General features: G+C 43.6%; 1 protein-coding gene across 3 annotated transcripts in view; it reads left to right on the top strand.

Annotated features, from left to right (window-relative positions):
• GPR6 (G protein-coupled receptor 6) overlaps nucleotides 1-27,529 on the top strand; it is a 42,673-nt gene extending 15,144 nt beyond the window's left edge. The window contains exons 2-3 of one of the 3 annotated variants that reach the window (XM_081905534.1): nucleotides 18,741-18,973; nucleotides 26,070-27,529. In XM_081905534.1, the coding sequence (XP_081761660.1) occupies nucleotides 26,094-27,077 (984 nt within the window). In that variant the 5' untranslated portion in view covers nucleotides 18,741-18,973; nucleotides 26,070-26,093 and the 3' untranslated portion in view covers nucleotides 27,078-27,529. Of the gene's footprint in view, nucleotides 1-18,740; nucleotides 18,974-24,552; nucleotides 25,582-25,727; nucleotides 25,842-26,069 lie in introns of those variants that run through there. The other 2 variants (XM_081905533.1, XM_081905535.1) reach the window with 2 other exon arrangements.
• The last annotated feature ends 351 nt before the right edge of the window (nucleotides 27,530-27,880 follow it).

Raw genomic sequence — 27,880 nt, 5'->3', positions numbered from 1 at the left:
GGAATAACACATGTTCTCTGAGTAGTGAACTGTGAAAGCTTAAAATGCCAACTGTTGCTGATTCAAATCATTGCGAGAATCAAAAATTACAGCCCCCAAATTTTTTCAGGGGTGCGATTCTTTTCAAATTTTCTGGGGACTGCAGACTGGAATCTCTCCAGTTAGAAGAAATGGGTAGAGACTTCTGCCCAGGTCCTTGGACAGTCACTGCTAGTCAGAGCAGACAGTAAATGTACAAATGTCCAACCACCTGCATCCATGGGCGTAGCCAGTGAGGGGAGCAGGCCTTTTGTTAAGGGGGGCAGAGCTTCAGCTTGTTATGTATTTTTATTGATTTAGGGGGGCAGCTGCCCCTCCCTGCACCTCCTTGGCTATGCCCATGCCTGCATCCTGTCATTCCCTTTCTTTCCTGCCTGTAAGCCAGCTTCCTGTCTTTCCCTCTACAGTGGTACCTTGGTACTTGAACGGCTTGGCTCCCAAACAAATCGGCTCCCAAATGCCACAAACCTGGAAGTAAGTGTTCCAGTTTGCAAACATTTTTCAGAAGCCAAACGTCTGCAGCTTCCGATTGAGCGCAGGAAGCTCCTGCAGCCAATCAGAAGCCACACCTTGGTTTTCGAACTCTTTTGGGAGTCGAACAGACTCCTGGAATGGATTAAGTTTGAGAACCAAGGTTCTACTGTATTTCCAAAGTGAGTTTGGGTCCTTATGTAGCCAAAACAGTACCATCCATACAAATGGTAAAGGTAGCAGCAGGCATGGGGGGATCCAGATGTTTTCAGAAGTAAATAATTCTTTAGTGAGGGAAGTGAAGGGAAAGCCAAAACATCGTTATGAGGACTTAGCATGCTCAGTGGTGGCTACAGAATGCAGAATGACTGTTAGTGGGGGATGGAAAGCCAAGACAGAGAGAGGGAATGGAATATTCTGAAAGAGGACACAGCTGACTAACCAGAATATGAAACAGGAGTACTCCAGTCAAAACAAAACAAAATTCCTTCCAGTTTTTTTTTTAGTTTTTTTTTACTATGGCAGACCAACACGGCTACCTATCTGTAACAGGAGTACTCCAGGTTCTTCTTAAAACATAAGAATAACCCTCCTGAGTCAGACCAAAGGCCCATGTTGTCCAGCATGCTATACCCACAGTGGCCAAACAGATGCCTGTGGGATTTTCTGAAAAGTGTTGCCACTGGTTTCAAACAGCTAAGAATCCCTCCCTTTTTTACATTCCAACCAGTGGTGCAGCTAGGTAATTTTCAGCTCCTGGGCTTGGTGATCTTATGGAGGGGGAGAGAGGGCCATGTGTGTGACCTCCATTCTGAAGCACGCATTAACAGTCCAACAACATCTGGATGATTACAGGCTCCTCATCTTTCACTAGATGAAACAGTACATTAATGGACAACAGAAATCCAAACATTTTTTTTTTTAAAAAATTGCATTAAAAAACCCAAGTGCTTTTAGAACAAAGGATGCAAAGTCTCAGCTAAAAAGCTCTATGCTCCTGTTCCTAGTATTTTAGTCATGTTTATTAATTTAATAATTTCATGATGTTATTACATATTAATTAATGATTTCATAAATCTGTTGAAATGGTGGTTTTCTTGGAATACACAGCCTTGGGTAAAGTCCCTCATTTAACAGCTATGCTGATCAGGAAGAACCCAATCTGCTTTTATCTTCTCTTCCATTCCTGTTCCTATTTTTAGACACATTGGCTTCATGGAAGAAAGTGATTGCATCTGTCTTTCTCATCATAACCAAATGCTTTTGTTTACATTAGCAATCAAATGGCGTTTGCAGAGCAGAGACTCAGACTGTTGTCACTATGACTCTGACCCGTTGAATGGATTTGCTGGATCAGCACACAACCTTTGTTTTCAGTATGTTTGCGGCTTTTAATTCACCATTCCTACTGAAGGGTTTGAATGATGCGTAGGTGTTGAATATTTGTAGAAACTCATGAGGATTTATGAAAAGAACAAGTGGCCCTTCAGAACGGTGTATATTTAAAAGAACTATTATTTAGCAATTCAGCATGTGAGATATTGGCATAAAACAAGAGAAATGAAACTGGCTTGCTATTAGCTAGCGCAAAAATAATCTAGTGTAAGAGCCATGGTTGTGTTGGATCTTGGCTTGAGACACATAGGTTCAAATTGCTATTATTACCTCTATCTTTCAGTATTACCCATCTTCTTGTATGCATGGTATTGGGTGAAGTGAGAGAAACCTATGTAAACTCCTCTGAAGGGTGGCAATATAACACATGGGATCATTAATAATTGTAAGACTCAGGGCTTTGATCTATGTAATACCTATATGAAACTGCTGTAAGAAGCAGTCATGAGAAGTTTTTGGGCAAGGATTCTGATGACACTCAGCTCTATTTCTCCATAACATCTGGATCAGGAGAGGCTATGCTTAGACACGGTAGTGGAATGAATAAGCTGAGTTTGAATCTTGACAAAGAGAAAGCACTTTGGGTGAGTGGTCCCTTTGTCTGACAAATCGGTCAATTGCTTGCCCTGGACAGGTTGCAATCCCATGAAAGAGCAGGTGTCCTGTCTGAGGATGCTTCTGGATCCAGCTTCTTGTCCAGGAGCCTCAGTGGCTAGAAGCGCCTTTTACCAACTATGCTTGGTACCACAGCAACAACCATTCCTGAACCAAGAGAGCTTGACCACAGTAGTCTTTTTTATTCCGTGGCGAGGCCCTAGGCTTCACAGTTCCCTCAGAAATAAACACACAGACACAAATATGTTAGGTTCATGAGATAAATTGGGCCACAACTTTATTGGTTACAGATGTGAGTGGTTTGGCTTAGGCAAGTGGGTGAAGCAAGACTATATCCTGACTCCTGCCCGTCTGCAGGAGTCCCGTAAGGGTCAACCACCGATAGGGGGAAGCCTATGATGCACATCAATTGAGGGTCACCGATGGGGTCGTGGCATGGCCCTAGCCCACACCCAGGCTTCGGACAGGAACCACGCACCCAGATCCCTTTAACAGAATACCCTTTACGTGGAGGGGCAGGCCAGAGGCAACAACCACCCCTCTCATAACAAGGCTTATCCAATGCCTAACCGCCACCTGAGCCAAAAGGCTCGCCGCCAACACCCTCACACCTGCAACCAACCCCTAATACCTTTGACGATATTGGCCAGCCAAATATCATTGGAAAGGTGAACACCATCACTGTGCAACAAGGCCTCCTGGTCGAATATAATGGCAGGGTGCCGTATCACCTAGTCCCACAATAGTTGCACCTTCTGTGCCACAGCACAATCTGCAATTTTCTAGGCCCTGTTGATTGCTGCCTGGTGGGGCAACCACGCCAACCACGCCTCTCCAAGAGTTGGGACCATATTATCGTCAATTCCAGGTGTAAGGCGACCAAATTATCAAAGTCCTCTTTGATGTTCCAGGTCAGGTCAATGCCCTTTCTTAGGACCAAATCATTCATTCCAAGTTGAATCACTGGTCAACAACAAATTTGTTGTCTGCATTTTTTCAGTTGATTTAGGACGAATCTGATGCGCTGAATCCAAAAATCACATTGGTTTTGCTCAATCAGGTCAAGTTTTTGAGCTATGGCCACATGTCTTTTTTTTACGTTTTTGTTCACATGTACACTTGTGTGGAGCATTTTAGAAGAAGTTGGTGGGGGTAAAATGCCATGTCAAATAATTGTTTTGATTGGAAATGATTATTTTAATGACAAGAAGTATTCAGGTCCGATAGTTCTGGGTGATTATGTCGAAAAGGGATCAGTTTGAAGTCATAAAACCTCGAAATCTTCCATAAATTGATGCGGCAAAGCATAAAGTTGCTTACCATGCTTATTTTGGTATTAAACTTGGTGACCAGGATAAAGCTTGGGTGCCACACATGGTGTGCAAGGCATGCACCGAGACTCTACATGGGTGGACCAATGGCAAGAGGAGTCTGAACTTTGGAATTCCCATGGTTTGGAGGGAGCTGACAAACCATGTCACTGACTGCTACTTCTGCGCTGTTGATGTGACTGGGATCAACAGAAAGAACCGGAGCAGCCTCAAGTATCCTGATCTTCAATCAGCACGTCCTCCTGTAGCTCATTGTGATGAAATTCCAGTGCCTATCTTCAGAGAAGTTCCTGACATTAGTGACGAAGATACCTCCAGTGTTGAAGGACATGAAGAAGAAGAAGTGGTTCTTGAAGATGATGCTCCACATCCATTTTCCCAAAAGGAGTTGAATGATCTAGTTCGTGACCTCAGCTTGTCAAAGGACTCTGCCGAACTGTTGGCATCCAGATTGAAGGAAAAAACCTCCTCTCTGACAGTGCTTGCATCAGCTTCTTCTGCAACAGGCATCAAGAGTACCTCCGTTTTTTCTCGGAAGAGAAGGACTTGGTGCGCAGCTTCTGCTCAAGCTTGGAGTGCCACAGTACGAACCCAAAGATTGGAGACTGTTCATTGACAGCAGCAAGCGATCACTGAAATGTGTTCTGCTACACAACAGTGACTAGTTTGCCTCTATACCCCTGGCTCACTCGACTACACTGAAAGAGAACTATGAAGCGGTGAAGTATGTGCTGGAGAATATTGGTTATGATAATCGTAAGTGGTTTATTTGTGTTGACCTGAAGATGGTGAACTTTTTGCTGGGACAACAGTCTGGCTTCATCAAGTACCCATGTTTTCTGTGCATGTGGGATAGTAGGGACCGTGCTCAGCATTACACGAAGAAGGACTGGCCTGTGCAGGAGGAATTTGTGCCTTGCAAAGAAAGGAACATCATCAACGACCCTCTGGTGGACAGAGACAGAATACTCTTCCCACTGCTGCACATCAAGCTCGGCTTAATCAAGGAGTTCACCAAGGCTCTGGACAAGGATGGTGACTGCTTCACTTACTTGTGCCAGGTTTTTCCAGGATTGACCATGGAGAAGTTGAAAGCTGGCATCTTTGACGGTCCTCAGATCTGTCAGCTCATCAAAGATCCAGAATTTGGAAACTCAATGAACGAAATGGAACTGGAAGCGTGGAAGGCATTTGTTCTGGTAGTGAAGAACTTTCTTGGCAACAATAAGGCCAGAAACTACACAGAACTTGTCAACAACATGCTGACTGCTTTCAGAAACCTGGGCTGCAACATGAGCGTCAAGATGCACTACCTATTTTCACATATGGACCGGTTTCCTGAGAACCTGGGTTCAATGAGTGATGAGCAGGGGGAGAGATTCCATCAGGACATGAAAGAGATGGAGACCAGGTATCAGGGTCGTTGGGACGCAGTCATGATGGCTGACTACTGTTGGACTCTGAAGAGAGACCTCCATGCTGCTGAGCATTCCAGGAGTTCCAAGAAACAGAAGTTCAAGCCCTGAAGTTTGAAAAATGGTGAAGCAACATGCAATTTACGTGTACTTATCTTTATCAATGCCCACCATTCAGTTTACAGTAATTGATGTTTCTATCAGGTAATCAATATATGTTGTTGGGGAAAAAATTTTTCTCTTAAAAACTTATTTAGGATGATATATGTTGACAAAAAATCAGCTGATAATGCCACAAAAATGTAATTGATTTTGTCACAAGATCTGATTTTTTTCAAATCAACATAGCACAAAAACCTGACCTGATGGAGAGAAGCGGATGCCATTTCCTGATTCAGCAGTGCAAAAATACTCTAAATCATTTGTAGAAATCTAGACAACATTCAAAAAGTAAAAAATTGTTGCCCAGTGAAGCATTGGGAGGCCCATGCAGGGCAGCTCTGGCCATCACAGTTGGCAAAAACTCCTCACACCTTATGCCAGGTCTTGTGACCCAAGAAATTATGACATTTTCAGGCAGCCCAGGCAGCTACCCACGCTGATATTGATGGGGTGCACCCAGGCCCAGTGGGCAATACTGTGTCCCACCATCCAAATGTTAAGAGAAGTGACAAGGCATAATTAATGAGGGTTCTTGCGGATGTACCTTCTGTACGCCTCTGATCTCCAGCATCCCATATCCTTGATTTTGTTTGTTGGAAGACTCCAATCTATTGACATCAGACAGCTGCCTTCACTGTACTCTTTTCGTTGCCTGCTTAAAACAATTTTGTGTATGCAAATCTATCAAAAAATGTAGCTGTTGATGTGTTTTAATTTATTTTCAGTTTGCTACTTATTTGAATTTTCTTTTCAAAGTTTTGACTACTTGTTTTTAACTGTTTTTACTGATATTTTTAATTTCTTGTAAACCCTTGAGAGATTGTAAACCCTTCAAGCGTCATAATCACAGAGTTACAGTTCTCAGAGTGGTTTTACCATCAAACCCTCTCTCCAGAGAACTCTTAAGATTTGTACCTCTTTGACTGGTATAAGTGTCAAATACAAAGCTTTTTTTTAAAGGGCTGATGGCATCAGCCCTGGTGGGTCCCAGCATTTGCTTCACCAAGATGATGCTGGGCCTGCCCAACCCTCTTGGGCTGCCTAATATATCGGGCCATCTCAATTCAAGAAGGTCAAAGACTAACCAGGCCAAGGAAGTCACCTTTTCAGGAGTTTATGAATCACTAGCAAGAAATGAAAAGAGCTCCGTTTGCCTGCTGTATTGACTATAACCACACTATAATAATTAATTAATTTCTGAGTAAAACACATTTGCTCTGGTTTCTGTAAATTGGCGCTATATTCTGGAAAGGCTTATACATTAGTCATTTCTTTATGTGTTTCCCTTTCTTTGTCTCCCTGGGGGTTTTTCACTATGAGGCTGATGGCTTAGCCACAATTTGACAGATCTCCCTGAAATTTCCACTGGTGATTCAATCTCTAATTCTTATTTTAAAGGTCTGCACAGTACCATACTTGTCAAGAGCCACTAGGTATTCGCTTCTGAAGCTGTTGTGTCCTATAACCCTTTGGAAAGCACAAAGAATGATTGTTGGAAGGTGGCACAGCTTGAGAAATCAAAGGCATTGCTAGAGCAATTGTGCTCAGAATACCATTTCAATAGGCTCAGGGCATGTTTCTTCCCTATGGGGTATAGGTTGGGATCCAATCAGTCCTTTGTGCATGTGGAAGGTCATGAGATCTCTGGAGTGGCATGAGGAGTAGGAAACCTGGTGCCATCATCCCATGCATGCACAAGCTTCTTTGGGACCTAAGCCATAATATTTTTCTACTTCATTTTCCATTCAAGCATATCCACTCTTCAAAATGGAAAGCAGACAAAACAGAATGCATGCTATTTAGAGCAGCTCTCCAAATGGAGAGAACAAAAAGGAACAAAAGCAATGCAGGCAGATAATTAAAGGTGGGGGTAGAGAATCTGAGCAGCACATTGCTGAAAACACCAAGACCCAACAACAACAAATTCTTCATATATATATAAGTAGCAGGATACCAGTTAAAGAACTAGTTGGACCTTTGGATGACAAGAGAGGAAACAACAACAACAATATTTATTACGGCCGTAGGCCCATACCGGTAAAAAACAACACATAAATAACAGCTTGTGCACGTGGGGAAAAAAACAGCCGCTAAAACACCACTAGAACAATAAAATACTATAAGATAGAATGGCATACTACGCCTTAGTTAGCTTGTAGTGCTCCTTGGCGTCGCTTTTGGGTAAGGACAGCGACCAGGAACCTAGCCACTTTCAGGGTCGTATGAGTATCCTTATCCTGCAAGATTTGGGCAAGGTGGAATTTTGGTGGGGTACCCTCTAGTTTCTGTATAATTGATCCCAACAAATTTGCCCGTGGCATGTTGAACAGGGGGCAAGTGAACATAATGTGCTGGAGCGACTCCGGCGTCTCCTTATCACATTCGCACATGGCGGGGGCTTGGCCCTTTGAGAATCTATGTCTCAGGACGTTGGAGGGAAAAACGTTGAACCTCGCTTTGGTAAAGGCCAGTCTATGGGCAACAGTCGAAAGGGAGGAGAGGTATGATGGAACGCAGTAAGTTAAAGTAATACCAATGTTCTGGGGCGAACAAACACCTCCCCCCAGCATATAATTTCGCTGTAGATCGATGTCATCCAGTCTTTGGCGGATCAGTCTTTGAGCAGTAATTTGGTCTAGTTTTAGGGAATCTGAAGGAGAGATTCCATAACTCAGGAGTTTGGCATGAATTCTACTGGTCCAAAGGCTAGAGAATTCATCACGCCATAAGCATTGGACAAGGTAGTGGTTTGGTAATCTATGCCACAATGATAACCAATAATTGAAGACTTGCTTCCACAGGCAAGTTTCTAAGGATGCAATCTTCAGTTCTAGTCGCATGGCTGCGTTGCTTACGCACAGGGGGAGCATTAGGAGCCGACGTAGGAATTGATTTTGCAGTGTCTCAAGAGGAGCAAGATCTGTCATCACGGCCCAGAGCGGGGCAGCATAAGCAAGCACGGCAACCACTTTTGCCTTGAACACCTTTAGGGCCGAGGGAACATGCAAAGCTCCATCCGAAAAAAAGAATCGGAGGAGCGCATATGACAGAGTTTTGGCCTTGTTAAGTAGGTGTTGAATTTGAGCTTTCCACCCCAAATTGTATTGAAAAATAACTCCTAGGTATTGAAATTTTAGGACTTGCTCTATTTTTGCTCCACCAAGCTTCCATTCGTATAATCTCCGGCTTCTGGAGAAAATCAGAATCTTGGATTTAACATGGTTGATGGTTAATTGGTTAAGTTGACAATATGTGGCAAAGATCTTCAAAGCTCTGGTTAGTCCAACACGTGTATAAGATAGAATTACCGCGTCGTCCACATATAAAAGGAGTGGGCAGCGGTAGTCCGCTAGTCTAGGCGCGTGTGTACTAGGAGATGAGTTAACTAGGGGTGCTCGCATGTCGCTGATGAATAGGTTGAATAGGCAGGGAGCCAATATACATCCTTGGCGCACTCCTTTGTTTATTGGTATCGAATTTGTGAGGTCGCCCGCAGGAGTAAGTCTCACTCTAGCAAGGGTACCTTCGTGAAGCTGACTTATAAGCCATAAGAGTCTTCTATCAATGCCCTGTTTCGCAAGTTTCTCCCATAGAATATTTCTAGGATTGCTGTCAAAGGCTGCCTTTAGGTCTAAGAAGGCAGCACAGAGGTAGCCCCAGGGAGGAGAGGAGTACTTCCGTGCCAGATGATAAAGAACTATCGCATGATCGGTTGTAGAGCGTTTAATTCTGAACCCTGCTTGTTCGTGGCCAATCTGATTAGTCTCATCTACCCATCGCAATAGTTTAGTCAGCAAAAAGCTGGCATAAACTTTCCCTATGATCGAAAGGAGGCTGATGTTACGGTAGTTTTCCGGCTCCATTGGAGAACCTTTTTTATGAATTGGTCCTATAATGGCCTCCTTCCATATTTTGGGGATGAGACCAGAAGCGTTGATTGCATCAAAGGTTTTGGCCAAGATGCCAGCCCACCATTTTGGGTGTAGTTTAATGGCTTCAGCAGGGATCAGGTCGGGCCCTGGGGCTTTGCCCGGTTTCAGCTGAGCTAATAGCTTGGCTATTTCGTCAGGATCGGTGGGAGGCCAAATAGGTAGGTGGGTAAACAGATGCGTCAGGTGGTCGGAGGGAGCATCTGCCTGTGAGAAGCATTTCTTCAGGAACAATTCCCATGTCGGTGCAGGAATGACTGCCCTTGGGTATTTCCTCACCCTTCTGTTGATCAAAGACCAGAATTCCGTGGATCTGTGTGGTTTTGAAGCAGTAATCAAAGCCTGCCAGCGATTATGTTGCCACTCACGTTTGGCAATTTTCTGCGTGCGTTTGTAAACTAGTTTGGCTTGTGCATAACTAGCTGGCAGAGTAGATGCATCGGAGGTCTTATATACATTATATATAGCACGAAGGCGCTGAGAGGAAAGGAAAAGGAGATTGCAGAGAAGCTAAATGAATTATGAAGACCTGGGAGAAATGACTGAACTTTCTCAGGAAGGGAACCTAAGTAATGAGGCAAATGGCGGTGACAAGAGATGAAGTTTGTTTGCTTGCAACTTTAACAAAGAAAGAGTTGACTTGGATTAATTTAAAAGAATATTAGACAAATTCATGGAGGATAAAGCTATAAATGAGTACCAGCCACGATGCCTATGTTCTGCCTCTACTGTTAAATGCAGAATGCCTCTACCAGCTGCCTGGAGTCAGAAGTGGGAACACTACTGTTGCACTCAAGTCCTGTTTCAGGCTTCCCAGAGGCATTTTAGCTTCCATAGGCTTCCCACAGGTTGGCTAGCCACTGTGAGAATAGGATCCTGACCTAGATGGGCCTTTGGCCTGATTCACCAATGCTCTTATTATGGTGTCCTCCAGATGTTTCTTGTTTCAACTCCCAGCAGCCCAAGAGCATGGACAATGGTCAAGTCTGATGAGAGCTGTAGCCCAAATGTCTAGAAGGCACGAGGTTGCTTATTTAGAATGAATGATTCTATGCCATTCCACACATGACATGGCAGTCAACTAAAGTTTGTCAATGACCGGAAACTGCAGTTAATGACTGGCTTTATTTTGTCACTTTTACACACTACACTCTAGGTGTACACTTAGATATGCACCAATAATAATAATAATAATAATAATAATAATAATAATAATAATAATAATAATAGATAGTCTATAAATTATACAGCAAATGGGGATGCAGATCATAGCATTTGTCATTGTCTAGTATTCTTGGCAGTGAGTTTTTAGGATGGAGATTTGTATGCTGTAATTGTCCTGCTGACCTGTTTTTTATGCCTGTTTTTCCTACATTTGACCTTTTAAAGTAAGGGTAACTAACCTCTGTTCCTCCTGGTATTGTTAGATTACAGGTGATATCCCTGGTTTTTGGCCATGCTACCTGGTGATGACGGGCAACAGAGTCTAACAATAGCTGGAAGGACATGGGTTAACTGCTCCTGAGTTACAGCATCCTTCTCCCCTACTTATTATAATGACACCCCCAAAATTGTGTAAGATCAGCCTATTAAGCACTATGTGAGAACTTTTCTGACACTGCCAAACCTAATTATTTTTCACTTAGTTGTCTAAACAAATTAAATTAGCAAGGGCACAGCCAGAATGTCAAAATTGCTTTTAATGAATAAGCCAGCTGCTCAGTTGTACATAACTCTTGTCTTGGTACCTCTCTGTCACACAAATTTGAATTTTCCCCTTTGCTGCCTCCATAATGTTTTTAACAATTTTACATTGTAAATTACCCAAGGACTGCCCCATGTTAGGCAATTAATACATGATGCACAGAACCAAGGTGCTGTAAAGGAGGGGTGGAAAACATTGACCCTCAAGATGTTACTGGACTATAACTCTCACCATGTTTGACCGTTGGCCATACTGGAGAGTCCTCACCATTGGTATGCAGCAATCTGAATATTAATGCTTCTTCTTCAAGCATCTTGGATGTGCACATCTCTTGTTTGCCTTGTTTCTCTTCCAGAAGTATCACTCCTGGCTGCTTTCCAGGGCTGTGGCTAACTGACCTACAAAAGTATTATGAGAATCTGCCAGGTGGTGATAAGCTGACCTACTGGAGTAAGGGCTGGCAAAGGGCTATAAAAAGAACATAAGAACTATGCTGGAGCACACCAATGGCCCATCTGGGTCAGCATCCAATTTCTGTCAGCCAAATGCCACTGCAAAACAAGAAAACAACAAAACTCCGACTTCCTCCACAGCTACTAATATTTAGAGGTATACCGTATGAAAACTTGGAGGTTTCATTAGCTATCATGGATAATGCCTGTGCATTCACCTGGTCTTCTTTTAAAGCCATCCAAGTTTGTAGCTATCACTACATATTTTGCAAGAGAATTCCAAAAGCTATATAGTGTGATGAAGTACTTTCGGTTCTCTGTCCTGAATTTTCTCCCAGTTCCCTGGTTTATTGTGTCCCTTTCCCACCTTTCTCAGAAGTACATTGTCTCACTGCCCAAAGCTCCAGCACTTAAATCTGCCCTTGTAGGGAAAAGACTCTAACTGCCTGCGAAACTTGACGTCCCTTTTCTACCCATTTTCTTGTTTGATATTACAAATGTGAAGCCTGTGATCCTCCAGATGGTACTGGACAACAATTCCCATCATCCCTGCCATTAGTCAAGCTGACCCATATGCACTACAACAGCGTCCTCATCTTTGCTCCATGTGATGTCATTTTTAGATGTGGTAGCTGGAACTGTACAATGAATTAAAAATGTAGCCAAACTGTTGAACGGTATAAGGGCCATTTTAAAGTAAAGGCAGTGTGGGTGTGGAATTGCCCTGGGTCTTCTCCACATGGATTAACAGTACAGTCCACTGCATGAGATGACATTGACACAGGGTGCAATGAAAATGATTGGGGAGGGAAATAGCTTCAAATTAACATCCAGTTCTTAGGCTGCTCAGAATCTTAAAATGGGTCTGCAGTTGTAGAATCAATGTTATATGGGCTGAGCTGCAAATGGGGAAGGAGTTTTTGGTAGCTGTAGTATAAGCGACTCCTTCCGAAGGAGTTAGATGTTTGTAGGGATGCATGAATCTGTCAATTTCAGTTTCTCTCCCTTCTTATTTTCCTGCCTCTTAAATTCACTTCTCTACATTTCCACAACAGTTTGCAATATTTACCGTATCTTTTTTTTAAAAAAAGGGCTTATGAAAATTCAGCAGTACTGTAGTCCAGATTACTCCTAACATACACAGCTTTGTATGCAACCTTGCCTGATACACACGTTTGTAAAGCAATTTTCCTTTCTATAATGCATTTTCACCAGTATATGCGTTTTTATACACATTAATTGACTGGAGAAATGCACTGTGAAATATGACTGGCAGAAGCGATGCAGTCTTAGTCACTAAGGACTTTACCTTCCTGCAATCTTTCTTGGTTCTGGTGGCACTGTGCTTGGGGGGGCTTCCAAAACAAAGGGTTCCATGCTACATTTCTGGCGTGATAATCACAGCACAGATGGAGCCAGACAGAATGCCTGGGGTGCCACGGAGCTTTGACTCAGCAAGGTGTGGAAAGCCACTGCGGCATCCCAAGCTCCTAACACCCAAGACAGTTGCACCAGGAGTGTCTTGGGAATTCCATGCATTTTTAGCACTGGGAGGAACTTCAGGGGCTGCTGATCAACCCCAATACAGCATTTCCCCCATCCATCATACTCTTAAAAAAAAAACACCTTCTAGTTATGGCCATTGCAGGGTGCCTTCTATGCCAAGGCCACAGGGGCTACAAAGACAACTTCAAGATCTGTAGAATAATTGAGAGGTGGATTGAGAGGTATGCACTGCTATATCAGAAACACCCAGTTATACTAGATTATGGGAACAATTGTTGCCTTGTACACAGAGTATTAGACAAGCTGGAAATCCTCAAGAGGTGCTGATCTGGTGTGATCAAGGACAACTCAGAGCTTTTCATTGTTATCCAAATGATCCTCTTGTGTTATTTTCAGACCTGCTTTGGTGTCATTTCTCTGCATTTTAATGCAGGTGAAATACCAGCCTCTCCAGCATGCACAAAGTGCTCTTGGTGGTGGCGTCGGGGGGGGGGGCAGGGGCGGGAATCTGTAAAGCAACTGGTGACATGGCTAGCAAAGCTCCCTCTTCTATTTCCCTGGTGGAGAGCTGATGAATTCCCCTTCCTCGTGTCTTTTAAACAGTTATTGATGTCAGCCCCTAGTCTTTCTGTAGGGAGCTGGTGGAGGCTGTGACTGAGGGGGCACCTTGGCTGCTGTTATAAAATGTAGAATGGGGAAAGTAGAAGACTTCCTTTGATCTCATGCACCATCAAGTTCCAAGAGAAGCAATGACTCCTGGCTTTGGAAAAGGTAGTGACAACTAGAGCAAACCTCTGCTGCAGCCCCATCCCTATTACCGTCAAACAGCACAAGTTCTAAAAATTTGCAATTCCCTGTCACAAATGATGAGGCCCCTTTCCAGTGCAAACCAAACAAAGCCCAATAGTAATTGGTCTACTGCAGGCATTGTTCTCTTCTTGCCACCATCCACTTAGTCGTCACCTAGTTCAAGGACCTTATGGGAGTTCTACTGACTTGCTGCTTATATATTTGGGAGTCGGAAGACTGATAGCCAAACTCCCAGGCACCTAATTGGAAGTTTCAGCCAGTCACCCCTCCTGATCCCATGTGTGTGAATCTAATAATGTAGCCTGAACAGTATAAGCAAAGATCAAAGAGAACGAGCAGGGTTGCACACTCATCTCTCTCCTGATAAAATGTGATCAACAAGGGCAACCAAGGCAGTTTGAGAGCCAGTGTGGTGTAGTGGTTAAGAGCAGGACTCGTAATCTGGTGAACCAAGTTCGATTCCCCGCTCCTCTACATGCAGCTGCTGGGTGACCTTGGGCTAGTCACACTTCTTTGAAGTTTCTCAGCCCCACTGACCTCACAGAGTGTTTGTTGTGGGGGAGGAAGGGAAAGGAGAATGTTAGCCGCTTTGAGACTCCTTAGGGTAGTGATAAAGCGGGATATCAAATCCAAACTACTCTTCTTCTTCGTCTTCGTCTTCGTCTTCGTCTTCTTCTTTCAGTGCCATGGCCAAGCCTGAAGCCAGACTGGAATGGGAACACCTGTACTAGGTGAGCAGCAGCCAGCAGTTATAGTTTTCTGTTGTCACCTTGGTAACAAATTAGAAGAGGATGGTTGTGAATAGTTTATAATGTTTCTGAGCAAGCATGTAGATTAACAGTGTTGTGGCCCATCATTCATTTACTGTGTCTCCTACTTTCCATCCATGAATAGGGGTGAGGTGGGGATGGAAAGGCAATTGTAGATGTGGAATGGATCTGGCTACCATAGTCTGAACCACTGAGCCTCTTGGGCTTGCCGATCAGCGGTTCAAATTTGCACGGTGGGGTGAACTCCCGTTCCCTTCTGCCAACCTAGCAGTTCCAAAGCATACCAGTGCAAGTAGATAAATAGGTACCGCTGCAGCGGGAAGGTAAAAAGTGTTTCTGTGCGCTCCAACATTTGTCATAGTGTCCTGTTGTGCCAGAAGCGGTTTAGTCATGTTGACCCAAAAAGCTGTCTTTGGACAAACGCCAGCTCCCTCGGCCTGAAAACGAGATGAGCACCGCGCCCCATAGCTGCCTTTGACTGGGCTTAATCATCCAGGGGCCCTTTACTGTTTACCTACTTGTAATCTCAAGTTGGTTTTGATTTTGGTTGCTGTTTAAATGGCTGTTTTGTACTCATTTACAATATAATTTAAAAAGGAATGAAGCCCTCACCCTTCCACTTTTAGGCAGGATTGCTCATATACTATCCACACCCCCACCCTACTTAGCCTACATTGCCCTTCTTGCAATATTACCACCGTGGGAGAGCAGAAGCATAAAAGAATCTTCATGCTTTCTGCAGTGGCTACTAGAAAGCAGGTAGCTGCAAGATGACTCAGCAGTAGCGAGTGAGTCAAACTCACTACTGAGCTTTAAGAAAGGAATGGATGTGGGCAAGAAGACAGGATTACTAATAAATCTGACCAGAATTGCATTCCAGGTCAGCCCCAACAGCTACAATCATGTAGCTCTTGACAGTGAAGCAAAAAGCTTCTGCTCTGTTTTGTCTTGTAGCAAGTTCATGCTAATGATTTGTGTTGCAGAGTTAAGACTGACAGTCTCTACTATTCCCAGGGGTGGGAAGTAACCCCAAGATCTAGAGCAAGGGGAAAATTCTGAACTCAGACATAATATTTGGAAACTTGCTTGTAGTTCTCCGCAGTCTCCTGTGCAGAGTCAGATTTAATTACAACATGCTGGTACGCATGTGATGTGAACCCTGGCCTGTGCTTTAGCATATCTGCTGAATGTGTTGTCATGGACACCCGGTTTGATTCAGTTCGCAGTTCAGTGGCCTTGTCTTTGTGTGGCCTTGTAAAGGAACGGTACATTTCGCTGCTGAACAGCATGAGGACAGTAAGCGTACCTTTGCTGGGCAAACTGTTTCTAGAATTCACTCCCAACAACTTATTTAATGAAATGGCTCTCGTTCTGAGACATAAAATGTTAGGTCCATGTTTCAGTTTACTTGCATTAAAATATAAACATCATTCCTAAGGTGCCTTTGCATTATAGAGATGAAAGACATTTGGTGTGTTTTTGGTGATGCTCAACCTTAGACCCAGTTTGACCATGGTATCTAGATAAAACATCAGAGTTCAAAATACCCTAAAGTGCACCAGCAAAATGTACCAACTGTGTGGATGTAACTCTATGCAGAGATACACACACATACACACAGGATCTGCCTAAAAATGAGAATAGAATATTGAGGGAAAGCACCCGTCTTATTGCTCACATTGGCTTCAAAAAAGGCAACCTCAAAAAGCTGCTTCATGCTTTATATAGTGGCTATGTTTGCTACAGACACACTGCTGTTACACAGCTAAGTGTGAAGAGATGGTGTGCATTCCTAACACAGAGAGGGGTGCACTAGAGTGTTGATTGGCTGCAAATGCATATGTCATTTATGTGCCTTTCACACTTTACCTGTTTACTTTAATAAACACTCCACTGCAGCCATGGCAAATGTTATAGTGCAATACCCATCAGGTGCAGATGTATGGAAGCTTCAGGGAGTGGCTACTGATGAGAGGGCCTTCTCAAGTGAGTGGCACCCCAGGTATGAAATGTCCTCCCCTTCAGAATTTATTCTAAGCTTCTATGGGAAAGTTAAATTATGAAAAGGTTTCACTACAGTTCTCAGTTACTTCTTCAAGAGCTTTAGGCATGCAGAAATGTAATTATTTTGGAATCTCAGCAAACACTTTTGTTTTATTTTATTTTTAAAAGCTTTATCAAATCAATTTTACTGTGTGTATATAGTCTACAGAAACATAAAAGTTTATGAAGCCAGGCATAATGGAAAATCTAGTCCCCTTTATGCATTATACTTGTGAAAGAGTTTGATATAATTAGTAGGAAGCAGGATTATAACCCTCCACCCTCAGGGTCATGTGCCACTCTTACCCTGCTGCCATATCTCTACACGGAGCACAGATATTTGAAGGGGGGAAGGCTTTGGGGGAGAATTTTATAACTACAATGAGAATTAGATGAGTGACACATGGACCCTGGTAATTCCTCAGGGTTTGCATTGAAAATGAGAGTGATGCTTCCTGAATTTGCCTTGTCTTCAATCGCATCAGCACATTAAATCTGATTGGCTACATTGTGACATCATTCCATTCTGACATCATCAATTAATCCCTAATTGTGACAACCTCTCATAATCCCTAATTGTTTAGGATAATCTATTTGACAGATGGAAGAAGCATTCTCCTCATCTTCCATGGACTTTGCTTGACCTCAGTGACACTGCAATGTAGCCAGCTCTAGCTCGTTGACTGGGATAGCTCATGTAATTAAAGCAGAAAGAACAGGATGCAGTCATTTAAATACAAAAAAGAGCATTCTTACCAAAAGAGCAGCAGAGACAATGGCAGAAAATAGGCTTCAAAAAAGTGATATGACGACATAATTATTATGCTATTATATATTGCTTCTATACTAACTTTCTTCTTAATTAGTTGTTTCAATGGGGGTATTAGCCATTTTCAAGGTCTCATTTTTTAGAATGAAAGGCAATATATGAATATATAAATATATAAAGAGGTCTGGAAAAAATATTTCTTCACCCCTGAAAGCACTATTTTCTCTGTCACTGCTGTAATGTTTGTTAACTGTGCTCCGAAAATTGCCAAGAGTGCAAGTGTAAACCCTTTTAACTACAATGATAAACTCTATTTGATGATTTATCAGGAGTATTGTTAGACTGGCTTCTAGGCCTGTTAGCATTGTGGAAGTAGGTCATTAATCAAAGCTCAAAGAATTCCTAGTACTTCTTACGATAGAAAATATGACAGAGATTTAAAAGATTATTATTTATAATTTATTTTAAAAATCCATAGACCACTTCTTGGCATTAAGCCTCTGATACAGTGTACAGAATAAACACAGAATAAAACTCAGAAACACAAAAAATAAAGAAAAAAGAAACACAAGGTCTAAGAACAATACAATCAACCTGATAAACTCTAAAACAATAAAACCATCCATGCAAACAAAAGCACTTCATCAAAGATAAAACTGATCTTCTATAAATGACTGGGTTACACTTAGGGAAAGCCTTCCTAAACAAAAGCTTCTTTAGTAGGCAACTTGATTTTGGTCCCAAGTTCTAGAATAGTCCCAAGTTCTAGAATAGTCCCAAGTTCTAGAATAGGCTAAGTGCACCTCTGGGGCATATGGTACTCTCAATATAGGCTGCAAATCTGCACACACTTACCTTGCAGGAGATCCTGTTGAACTCAATGGGGCTTATTCTGAATAGAGATATCTAAGATAGCAGCACAAGTCTTTCAGATTTGTTCAGCTGAATATATATTTGACTAGACAAATTAAATTCTGTGTATATTTAAGATGCAAATGAAACAGAGATGAAAGGAAGAGAGGTGGTGACCCCAAACCCAAAAACCATTTCACAATACATTAGAACATGATATTCAAACTTCAGGATGCAGATGCTGGAGTCCTAACTGACCTACTCTTGGCTTTCTTGGGTTACTGCACCTTTTAAAGAAAAGCCATAGAAAATCTGGAAAAGAATCAGGGAAGTGTGACAGACTGAAAAGTCTTTAATACAAGAAGTGTTTTGAAAGCCTGAAAAAGAGCTGTGTCTTTTATAGGGACAAGGAGGTACATTCTAACACCTGTAAGATGCTATTATAAAGATGACGCTAATTTGTTTTCTGTTAACAGAGGAAAGAACAAGGAGTAACAGTTTTAAATGGAGGCGACTCAGGAAGGAACTACATGTTACAGGTCATACAAGGCTGTCAATGGAAACAGAAACCTCCAGTTGATTTCTTTCCTAATGCAAAGCAACACTTACTCATGTGACATCACAGTATTGAATGTGCAACCACCCACAGCACAACACTGACTGCAGCTGAAAAGAATGGAGAAATGCAAAAGTTGACATCACAACCCAGGTAAATGTCTTGCTACTTGGTAAAATAGGGTAAAGGGATAATCCAGCACAAGGGTGCAATTTTTGGAGGCATCCTCATGTCATAACCTATAATTTTGCCCAGATTTCAAACGTTGCACTCAGCTACGGAAACGTCAGCATGAAATATCTATCATCTATCTATCTATCATCTATTATATCTATCTATATATCTATCTGTCATCTATCTATCTATCTATCTATCTATCTATCTATCTATCATCTATCATCATCATCTACCTACCTATCAGTTACCTACCTACCTACCTACCATCTACCTATTAAATTTCTATCCCACCCTTCCTTCCAAAGGAGCCCAGGGCAGCAAAACAAGTGATAAAACAGTAAAAACATATTTAAAAGGCTTGTTGCGGGGGGGGGGGAGGTATTTCATAGGTGCCAAAAAGACAAAAGAGAGCAGCAGTCTAATATACAACAGCAGGGAATTCCGAATGGTAGGTGCCACAGCACTACAGGCCCAATTCCTACATTGTGCATTTCTTACCTCCTGATAAGATGGTATTTGCAGGAGACCTTAATTATTTTTCAGGAATATATCCTCTGGAGTTCTCTTGTACACACACCTTGATAAGAAGCATGAATAATTTGTATTGGGTATTCATTCCAAAACGGAGGTAGGAATTCAATATTGTGCTGTGGCAGTCATTCCATCTGTGCAAGCTTTTCAGCTTGCAGGACAGAATGATCCTCAACATGCATACACACTCCCAAGCCAATTTCAGGGGGTGCATGGGGAGAGGAGAGGAGAGGTGTGGAAAGCCTTGATGTCTTAGTGGAAGTCCTTGTGCCAGCTTCCACTAGCAGGAATAGTTAGCTGAATAAGATATAAAGTGGGATAAAAGATAACAATGTCACTTGAATGTGGACTGATTCTTTATGCCATATAACGTATAACATCCATCAGTTATTTCAGTCACAACCATTAGATTCATACCAAACATTGTGAAGATGTTAATAATGTAATATTACTAATGGCAGCTGGAGTTGGGATCTCTTCTGCCTTTGAAGAATGAAGGTTGTTTCATAAGTTTCTCATGGGGAATCATCAAGAAGTGCAAAGATGTTCACTTTAATTGCTGTTACCTAATTATCCTCTTCCAAACGGGAGATAATCAAAGCTGGAATGTGTCTTTAAGGCATTGATTTCGTAGCTACGTGTGGTTTTTAATCTTGATCACATGTAGTAGCAGCAGCTGCATTATTCCAGTTAGTTTTGAACGTCATACTATCTGAGTACAGCATAGTGAATGATGTTGAAGAAACGGTGTTTTCAAATAAAGAATATCAGGAGGACACCAAACATGAAGACAGGAAGAGAGGAAGCCCTCCCCCCCCCCCCCGGTGCAGTGTGCTTTGAATATTTCTTTTCAGGAGCATGCTTAGGATGAACTTGAGACTTCAGCCTCTGTGCATATTTCCCCCCCAAACAAATGTCTCAAACTGATCATGCATCTGAAGAAGATATTTGAAATACACTGAGCCCAATAAATATATATTTGCAAACCTGAATGATTTATTGCCCCTTTTCTTTTACAATGAAACGGGTAATGAAAGCATTCCCTAACAGTACAATTCTGTACACCAGGACTAAGTCCCATTGAGTTCCATGGGGTTTACTGCTAGGTAAGTGTGTATAGGACTGCAGCCTATGACTCTTGTATCAAGGGTTTCCAAAGATTTAATAGATGTTTTACTGTATAGTTCCTCACTCTTCTCAGTAATAGGGAATCCCAAAGGCCTTCTACGGGGTCAGTTTCTTTGTGAGGAGAAAGCACTTGTGTGTGTCTTATGATGTTCTATATCTTTACAAATGTACAGTGTGTGGGGGGATTAATCAAGCATACAGCAATACCTGTGTGAAACTATAAAGAGTGCAAGTTTCCCTCAGAGAAAAGAGCATTAGAGCCCCCATAAAGGCTTCTTCTTTTTAGTCTTCTGCAAAAACTACAGTTCTATCCCACTTCACGGGCTACAGGGAAATTTGTTTTTCTGTGAGTCTCACCCTGGGTGAATGAGATACTACCAATAGTACTAGCCATGACTGGCCATTATGGCCTATTTAAGAAACCTGTTGTAGCAATCAACACCCACTGCAACATAAAATTGATTCTGATGAGTGTGTACAGATTATTAAAATAGTATGAAAAAATTATTTTGCTTGAATAACTACTTCCTAAAGGTAAAGGACCCCTGTCCATTAGGTCCACTCATGACTGACTCTGGGGTTGCGGCGCTCATCTCGCTTTATTGGCCGAGGGAGCTTCCGGGTCTTGTGGCCAGCATGACTAAGCCGCTTCTGGCGAACCAAAGCAGCGCACGGAAATGCCATTTACCTTCCTGCCGGAGGTATCTATTTATCTACTTGCACTTGATATGCTTTTGAACTGCTATGTTGGCAGGAGCAGGGACCGAACAACTGGAGCTCACCCCATCGCGGGGATTCGAACCGCCAACCTTCTGATCAGCAAGTCCTAGGTTCTGTGGTTTAACCCACAGCGCCTGGCAATAGTAAAAGTAACAAAATTGAGAGTTTCAATTTGTTTCTCGAAACACTCGTGATGTTGTTCACCAGCCTTCTTTTGCAGCAACTTGCAAGGCTTGCACTTGATGTGCTTTCGAACTGCTAGGTGGGCAGGAGCAGGGACCGAGTAACGGGGGCTCACCCCGTTGCGGGGATTCGAACTGCCGACCTTCTGATCGGCAAGTCCTAGGCCACAGTGCCACCCGCGTCCCAACTACTTCCTACATTGTGATTAACATGTATTCATCTAGAGAAGTATCATGTGTTCTGTTGCCGAACTGCTAGTATATCTTCTAAACTGGTGTTTACAGGACTCAGGCTGTGGTAAAAAAATTAAATTAAATTCAGGGAACACTGAGATACTTATGAATCAAATTCAGACTGACAGCAGCAAAATGTTCCACCTACATGTATAAAAAAAACCTAAAGAAGAAATTGGGAAAGTGGCTTTCCTTACCACTTTGCAGGTGTCTTTTTTCTCTCCTTAGGCTGGGTTCTCACTTTGTACTGATGGCCTGGCAGTCGCTGAAGTGCCATTCCTTCCTACCTCAACAAGGCAATATGAGAAGCTCTAGGGCCATACATAGGCTCCTCCTTCAATTAGCATTAGTCCAGTTTCCTAAAAGGCAATGCCAGCCTGGGGTTGAGCTGCAGTATGGATTTTCCCCACATGGTCCAAAGCTTCAAATATTATTCCAATAGTATGGGAAGGATCGTGGCGTAGTGCTGTAGCAAATGCTTTGCATGCAGAAAGGTGCAGGTTTAATTTTCAACATCTCCAGGTAGGACTTCGAGAGAACCCTGCCTGAAACAGTGGAGAGTTGCTGTCAGTCCGTGCAGACAAGAGCGAGCTAGATTGACCAGTGATCTGATTTAGTACAGTGTAAGGAAACTTCCTTTAGTGTATATCATTAGCAGATGCTAATTTTCCTCTTTGTCTGGACATAGACTATAGTTTTGTTTTTGTTCAGTGAAATAGATGTGCAGTGGTGGTGGGAAAAGAACCTTTACTGTGCTACATCTTCTCCTTCCAGTTCTGATTTAAGGCAACTTTCTCAACCTGTTTTGTAATACCTTATCTTCTCCTCAGTCTTCTTTGTTCTCAATGCAGTTTTTAAGAAGGTTGCATTAGAGCATTCTGATCTTTAGTCGCTAAGGCTGCATACACACTAAACCTTTAAAGCACATTCTTTTCCTCAAAAAATTCTGGGCACATTCTTTTCCTCAAAAAATTCTGGGCACTGCACAGAGGCATAGCTGGGGAGGGGAGCGCTGGGTGCCACACCGCGGGGTCAGGGCGCACTTACCGTGCCCGAGCTTCGCTTCTCTCCTGAGAGTGACACAGTGGCTCAGGCGTCTGCAGGCTCCGCACTCCCCAAAATGGCAGCATGGGGCTTGCATCCCAAGTAGCTAGCTGTGCCACTGGCACTGTAGTTTACTCCTCACAGAGTTACAATTCCCAACAACCCTTTAAAACAACAGTGATCAGAATTCCTTGAGGGAAACAACATGCTTCAGATGTCATATTGTGTACACAGCCTAAGTTATTCAGACGGAGACTTTATGCAGTTATTTGAGGGTAGGTCCACAGAAATTGGTGAAGCCTTTCCCTGTGCACAGCATTGGGCTGCATGGTAGCACTTGCTTAGTATATCCCACTGAGTCCAATAAGAACTGCTAACTGCTACTACTACTATTTCTCCTTAAAATTTAATGTAGTGCATTCACTTTGCAAAGTACTTGGTGAACTCTTTTGCCATCCCTCTCATAGCAGTCTGAGAAAAGTCACTGTTGTTTCCACTTTGCTGATGGGAAAACTGAGGCTCAGACTGAGTATTTCACACAATTCCATATATTTTTGTGTTAGCTTCCATACTGTTGTGTTAGCATCCACTCAGTGGATTTGTAACTGGCTGACTGACCGAACCCAAAGGGTGCTCATCAATGGTTCCTCTTCATCCTGGAGAAGAGTGACTAGTGGGGTGCCACAGGGTTCTGTCTTGGGCCCGGTCTTGTTCAACATCTTTATCAACAACTTGGATGATGGACTCAAGGGCCTCCTGATCAAATTTGCAGATGACACCAAACTGGGAGGGGTGGCTAACACCCCAGAGGACAGGATCACACTTCAAAACGACCTTGACAGATTAGAGAACTGGGCCAAAACAAACAAGATGAATTTTAACAGGGAGAAATGTAAAGTATTGCACTTGGGCAAAAAAATGAGAGGCACAAATACAAGATGGGTGACACCTGGCTTGAGAGCAGTACATGTGAAAAGGATCTAGGAGTCTTGGTTGACCACAAACTTGACATGAGCCAACAGTGTGACGCGGCAGCTAAAAAAGCCAATGCAATTCTGGGCTGCATCAATAGGAGTATAGCATCTAGATCAAGGGAAGTAATAGTGCCACTGTATTCTGCTCTGGTCAGACCTCACCTGGAGTACTGTGTCCAGTTCTGGGCACCACAGTTCAAGAAGGACACTGACAAACTGGAACGTGTCCAGAGGAGGGCAACCAAAATGGTCAAAGGCCTGGAAACGATGCCTTATGAGGAACGGCTAAGGGAGCTGGGCATGTTTAGCCTGGAGAAGAGGGAGGAGGTTAAGGGATGATATGATAGCCATGTTCAAATATATAAAAGGATGTCACATAGAGGAGGGAGAAAGGTTGTTTTCTGCTGCTCCAGAGAAGCGGACACAGAGCAATGGATCCAAACTACAAGAAAGAAGATTCCACCTAAACATTAGGAAGAACTTCCTGACAGTAAGAGCTGTTCGACAGTGGAATTTGCTGCCAAGGAGTGTGGTGGAGTCTCCTTCTTTGGAGGTCTTTAAGCAGAGGCTTGACAACCATATCTCAGGAGTGCTCTGATGGTGTATCCTGCTTGGCAGGGGGTTGGACTCAATGGCCCTTGTGGTCTCTTCCAACTCTATGATTCTATGATTCTGACTTCTAAGGGTAGCCTCATGTTAAGCACATTGCAGTCGTCCAAATGGAAAGTCACTAGAGCATTGAGGACAGGTTATCAGGGTCCAAAAAAACAACAACCAAGGGCAAGCAGTGACCAGCCGGAAGTGGGGGTTAAGCACCCCTAGCTGAGGAGTCTTCTTGGGACAGCTGCGACAGAGCAAATCCAGTCGCACTCCTAGACTTACTAACTTGTTCCTTCAGAGGGAGTACAACCCCTTCCATGTAAAAGTGTGGATGCAACAGCACGTGTTTGCAAACACGTGTCTCACACTCCAGGGGGCCAAGGTGAGCGGCAGCTCCCCCACGACCGCACTGGCGTGGGAAGCGCCTCGCCTTGCGGGGGAATCTCAACCACCTCGTTGCTTGGTGAGGAACCGGAGCGGGCGGCCTCTTTCGGGGTTGAGGCAGCAGGGCGGGAGGGCGCTTGCAGCTGAGCGCGTCCTATCTTCGCCACCCACGAGCCCCTTTTCTCCCCTCTTCCCCCTCAGCCCTGCTGGCCCCCTGCCCTCCCCCCACAGCAACGTTTCCCGCCTTCCTCTTCCCCTCTCCTGCCCAGTCCACGTGCCCTTCGGCGCCGCTCTTCCCCTTCCTTCCCGCTCCCGACTGGAGTGTCTGCTCGCCCGCCCCCCCCCCCCGCCTTCCACTGCTTTCGGGGACGCTTCTCCGCCCTCCCCAGACGCTCAGCGTCTCTGCTCGGCGGTGCCTTCCTCCTCCCCGCAGCCCCGGTGCTCTTTCATCCCTCGAGTTTAATTGCGCGCGCTTTCCCCCCTCCCTCGGCGGGCGGGGGCTCGTCCGGGGCCAGCGCTCCATGTGCGCGCTTGGGCGGCTGATGGCCCTGCCCTCGCCTCTGTCATTTCTACGTCAGACTCGGAGCCGCCTGAGAGCGCTCCCGCTCTTTCTGGCTCACACTCGGGACGGAGACGCGCAGGGTGGCAGCCGCCTGCTCCCGCCTCCTCGGCTCCTGCCCGCCAAAGGCAAAGAAGGGACGCGGCTCCAGCCACGCGACGGGGCAGACGGCGGCGAGCAGCGGCAGAAGCAGCATCCATGAGAAGCATCTCTCAGCCTTGAAGCAGAGTAAGAGCGGGTTCCGGGGGTGTGTGTGTTTGTGTGTGTGGCGGGAGAATCACAGGACAAAGAGAGAGCGCAGCGCGTAGCTAAAGCCAGACCAGCGGGATCTTAATAGGCTGCGATGGCGAGATGCGGTTGAGCCAGTCGCCTTGGGATCCGCTCCCAAAGAGGGAGGGAAAACTTTAGTTTCAGCACCACGGAGAGCGCCCGTCGGCTTTTGCAAACGCGGCTCTCTGAGCGCACCAGCTCTTGACCAGGCTCTATGGGTTTGTGTTTCTTCTTTCCCGCCTGTGGATGCCGATCCCCACTTCCTTGTGCCTTAGACTAGACATGTTTCCTTCACTTTCGTGTTAGATTTCTCCCTTCTATTATTTTGTCCTTTTAACTTAGCTATTATTCTGTGTTTCCTTCTCTCTTGTTTTTTTGTTTTAGCAAAGGCATTATTTTAACACCCCTTTTCTTCCTTCCTTTCTTCCTCCTCCTTCTCCTTGCAGGTGGCATACCTAGCTGCGGCAGAGATGAATGAAAGCATTGCCTTGAATGAAACCAGGAGCCCTGTGCCCTGGATCCAAGCCAGCAACCAGAATTCTTCTCTGGAGCTCTCCTCCAAGCTCCCCATCTTTACCATCAACCCTTGGGATATTATGCTCTGCATTTCTGGGACCATCATTGCCTGTGAAAATGCCATCGTTGTGGCCATTATATTCTACACTCCCAACCTAAGAACCCCAATGTTTGTGCTGATTGGGAGCTTGGCCACAGCAGACCTACTGGCTGGAGTTGGCCTGATCCTCAATTTTGTTTTCCAGTATGTGATCCAGTCAGAAACCATCAGCCTTATTACAGTTGGCTTCCTAGTTGCCTCTTTTACTGCCTCTGTGAGTAGCTTATTAGCCATCACAGTTGATCGCTACCTTTCCCTGTACAACGCACTGACTTACTACTCTGAGAAGACTGCTCTCTGTATTCATATGATGCTGATCATCACATGGGGGGTTTCCCTCTGCTTAGGACTTCTACCTGTCTTGGGCTGGAATTGCCTAGAAGATTATTCATCGTGCAGTATTGTGAGACCCTTGACCAAAAGTAATGTGACCTTGCTGTCTGCCTCCTTCTTTGTCATCTTTATTCTCATGCTGCACCTGTACATTAAAATCTGCAAAATAGTTTGCAGGCATGCACACCAGATAGCACTCCAGCAACATTTTCTGACTGCATCTCACTATGTTGCAACCAAAAAGGGAGTCTCAACACTTGCTATAATCCTTGGGACTTTTGGAGCCAGTTGGTTACCTTTTGCTATCTACTGCGTAGTTGGAGATTCCCGCTACCCTGCTGTGTACACTTATGCCACACTTCTACCTGCTACCTACAATTCCATGATCAATCCTATCATTTATGCCTACAGAAACCAAGAAATTCAGAGGTCTATGTGGGTTCTGTTTTGTGGCTGCTTTCAATCAAAAGTGTCCTTTCGTTCAAGATCCCCCAGTGATGTCTAAGTGACTTCTCCTTCTGTGTCGTTTTGCACAAAGTGACAATCTTTGACTTTTGTGAATTACAGTGCCTGGTATGAACCAGATACATGTTGTGAAATTGTTTTTTGGGGGGAGATGTTTAAACAGTAGCACTTTATGTGTGTGTATTCTTGAGAATGTGAAAAGTCTAAAGCTTTTGGTTGTGGGTGGGGGGACAACAGTGTGGTTGTATACAAGATTGTGCATCACATTTGTAAAGTGGAGGCATTCCAAGACTACGTAATTATAGCACTTTATTTTTAGCTGCTGAACTGCCAAAACAGTATTGCCATTTTTAAAGGGCAAAAAGAAAGAGAGAGAAGAAGTAAAATGTTGTCTGATTATTTTGGGATGTGAGTGATAATATATTTTGCTGCACAGTATTGACAAATTATGACATTTTGTACACAAATAAAACAATTCATTACATATTTTTATTTTGTGTGTTGAGCTGATTTAATAGCCTCTAAGAGCCTGAAAAACCTTTCATGATGCCTCACCCTTATTTACTTGAAAATATGAATTGGGTTTATCCACCCATATGAAATTAGTTTACTTATGCAGAGAAACCACATCATAAAACAAGTTTCTCAAATATACTGTTTTGTTTATTTTGTTTCTATTCAGTAGTAATTTTATTTTCTGTAGAGATAAAGCTAATCAAGCATGTGTATAATATTGATTCCTCTAAGTCTTTCAAAGGCCTCATCACTATTCTTAGGTAAGACATGAGACTATCAAATAAAATTGTTTCAAGAGAGGAAGCAAGATCAAAGAGTTATTCTGAT

This window comes from Podarcis melisellensis, assembly GCF_964234715.1.
Source record: "Podarcis melisellensis genome assembly, chromosome: 3".
Lineage (NCBI taxonomy): Eukaryota > Metazoa > Chordata > Lepidosauria > Squamata > Lacertidae > Podarcis > Podarcis melisellensis.
Note: the sequence above shows the minus strand (reverse complement) of the source record. Positions and strands in the feature narration are given on the sequence as shown.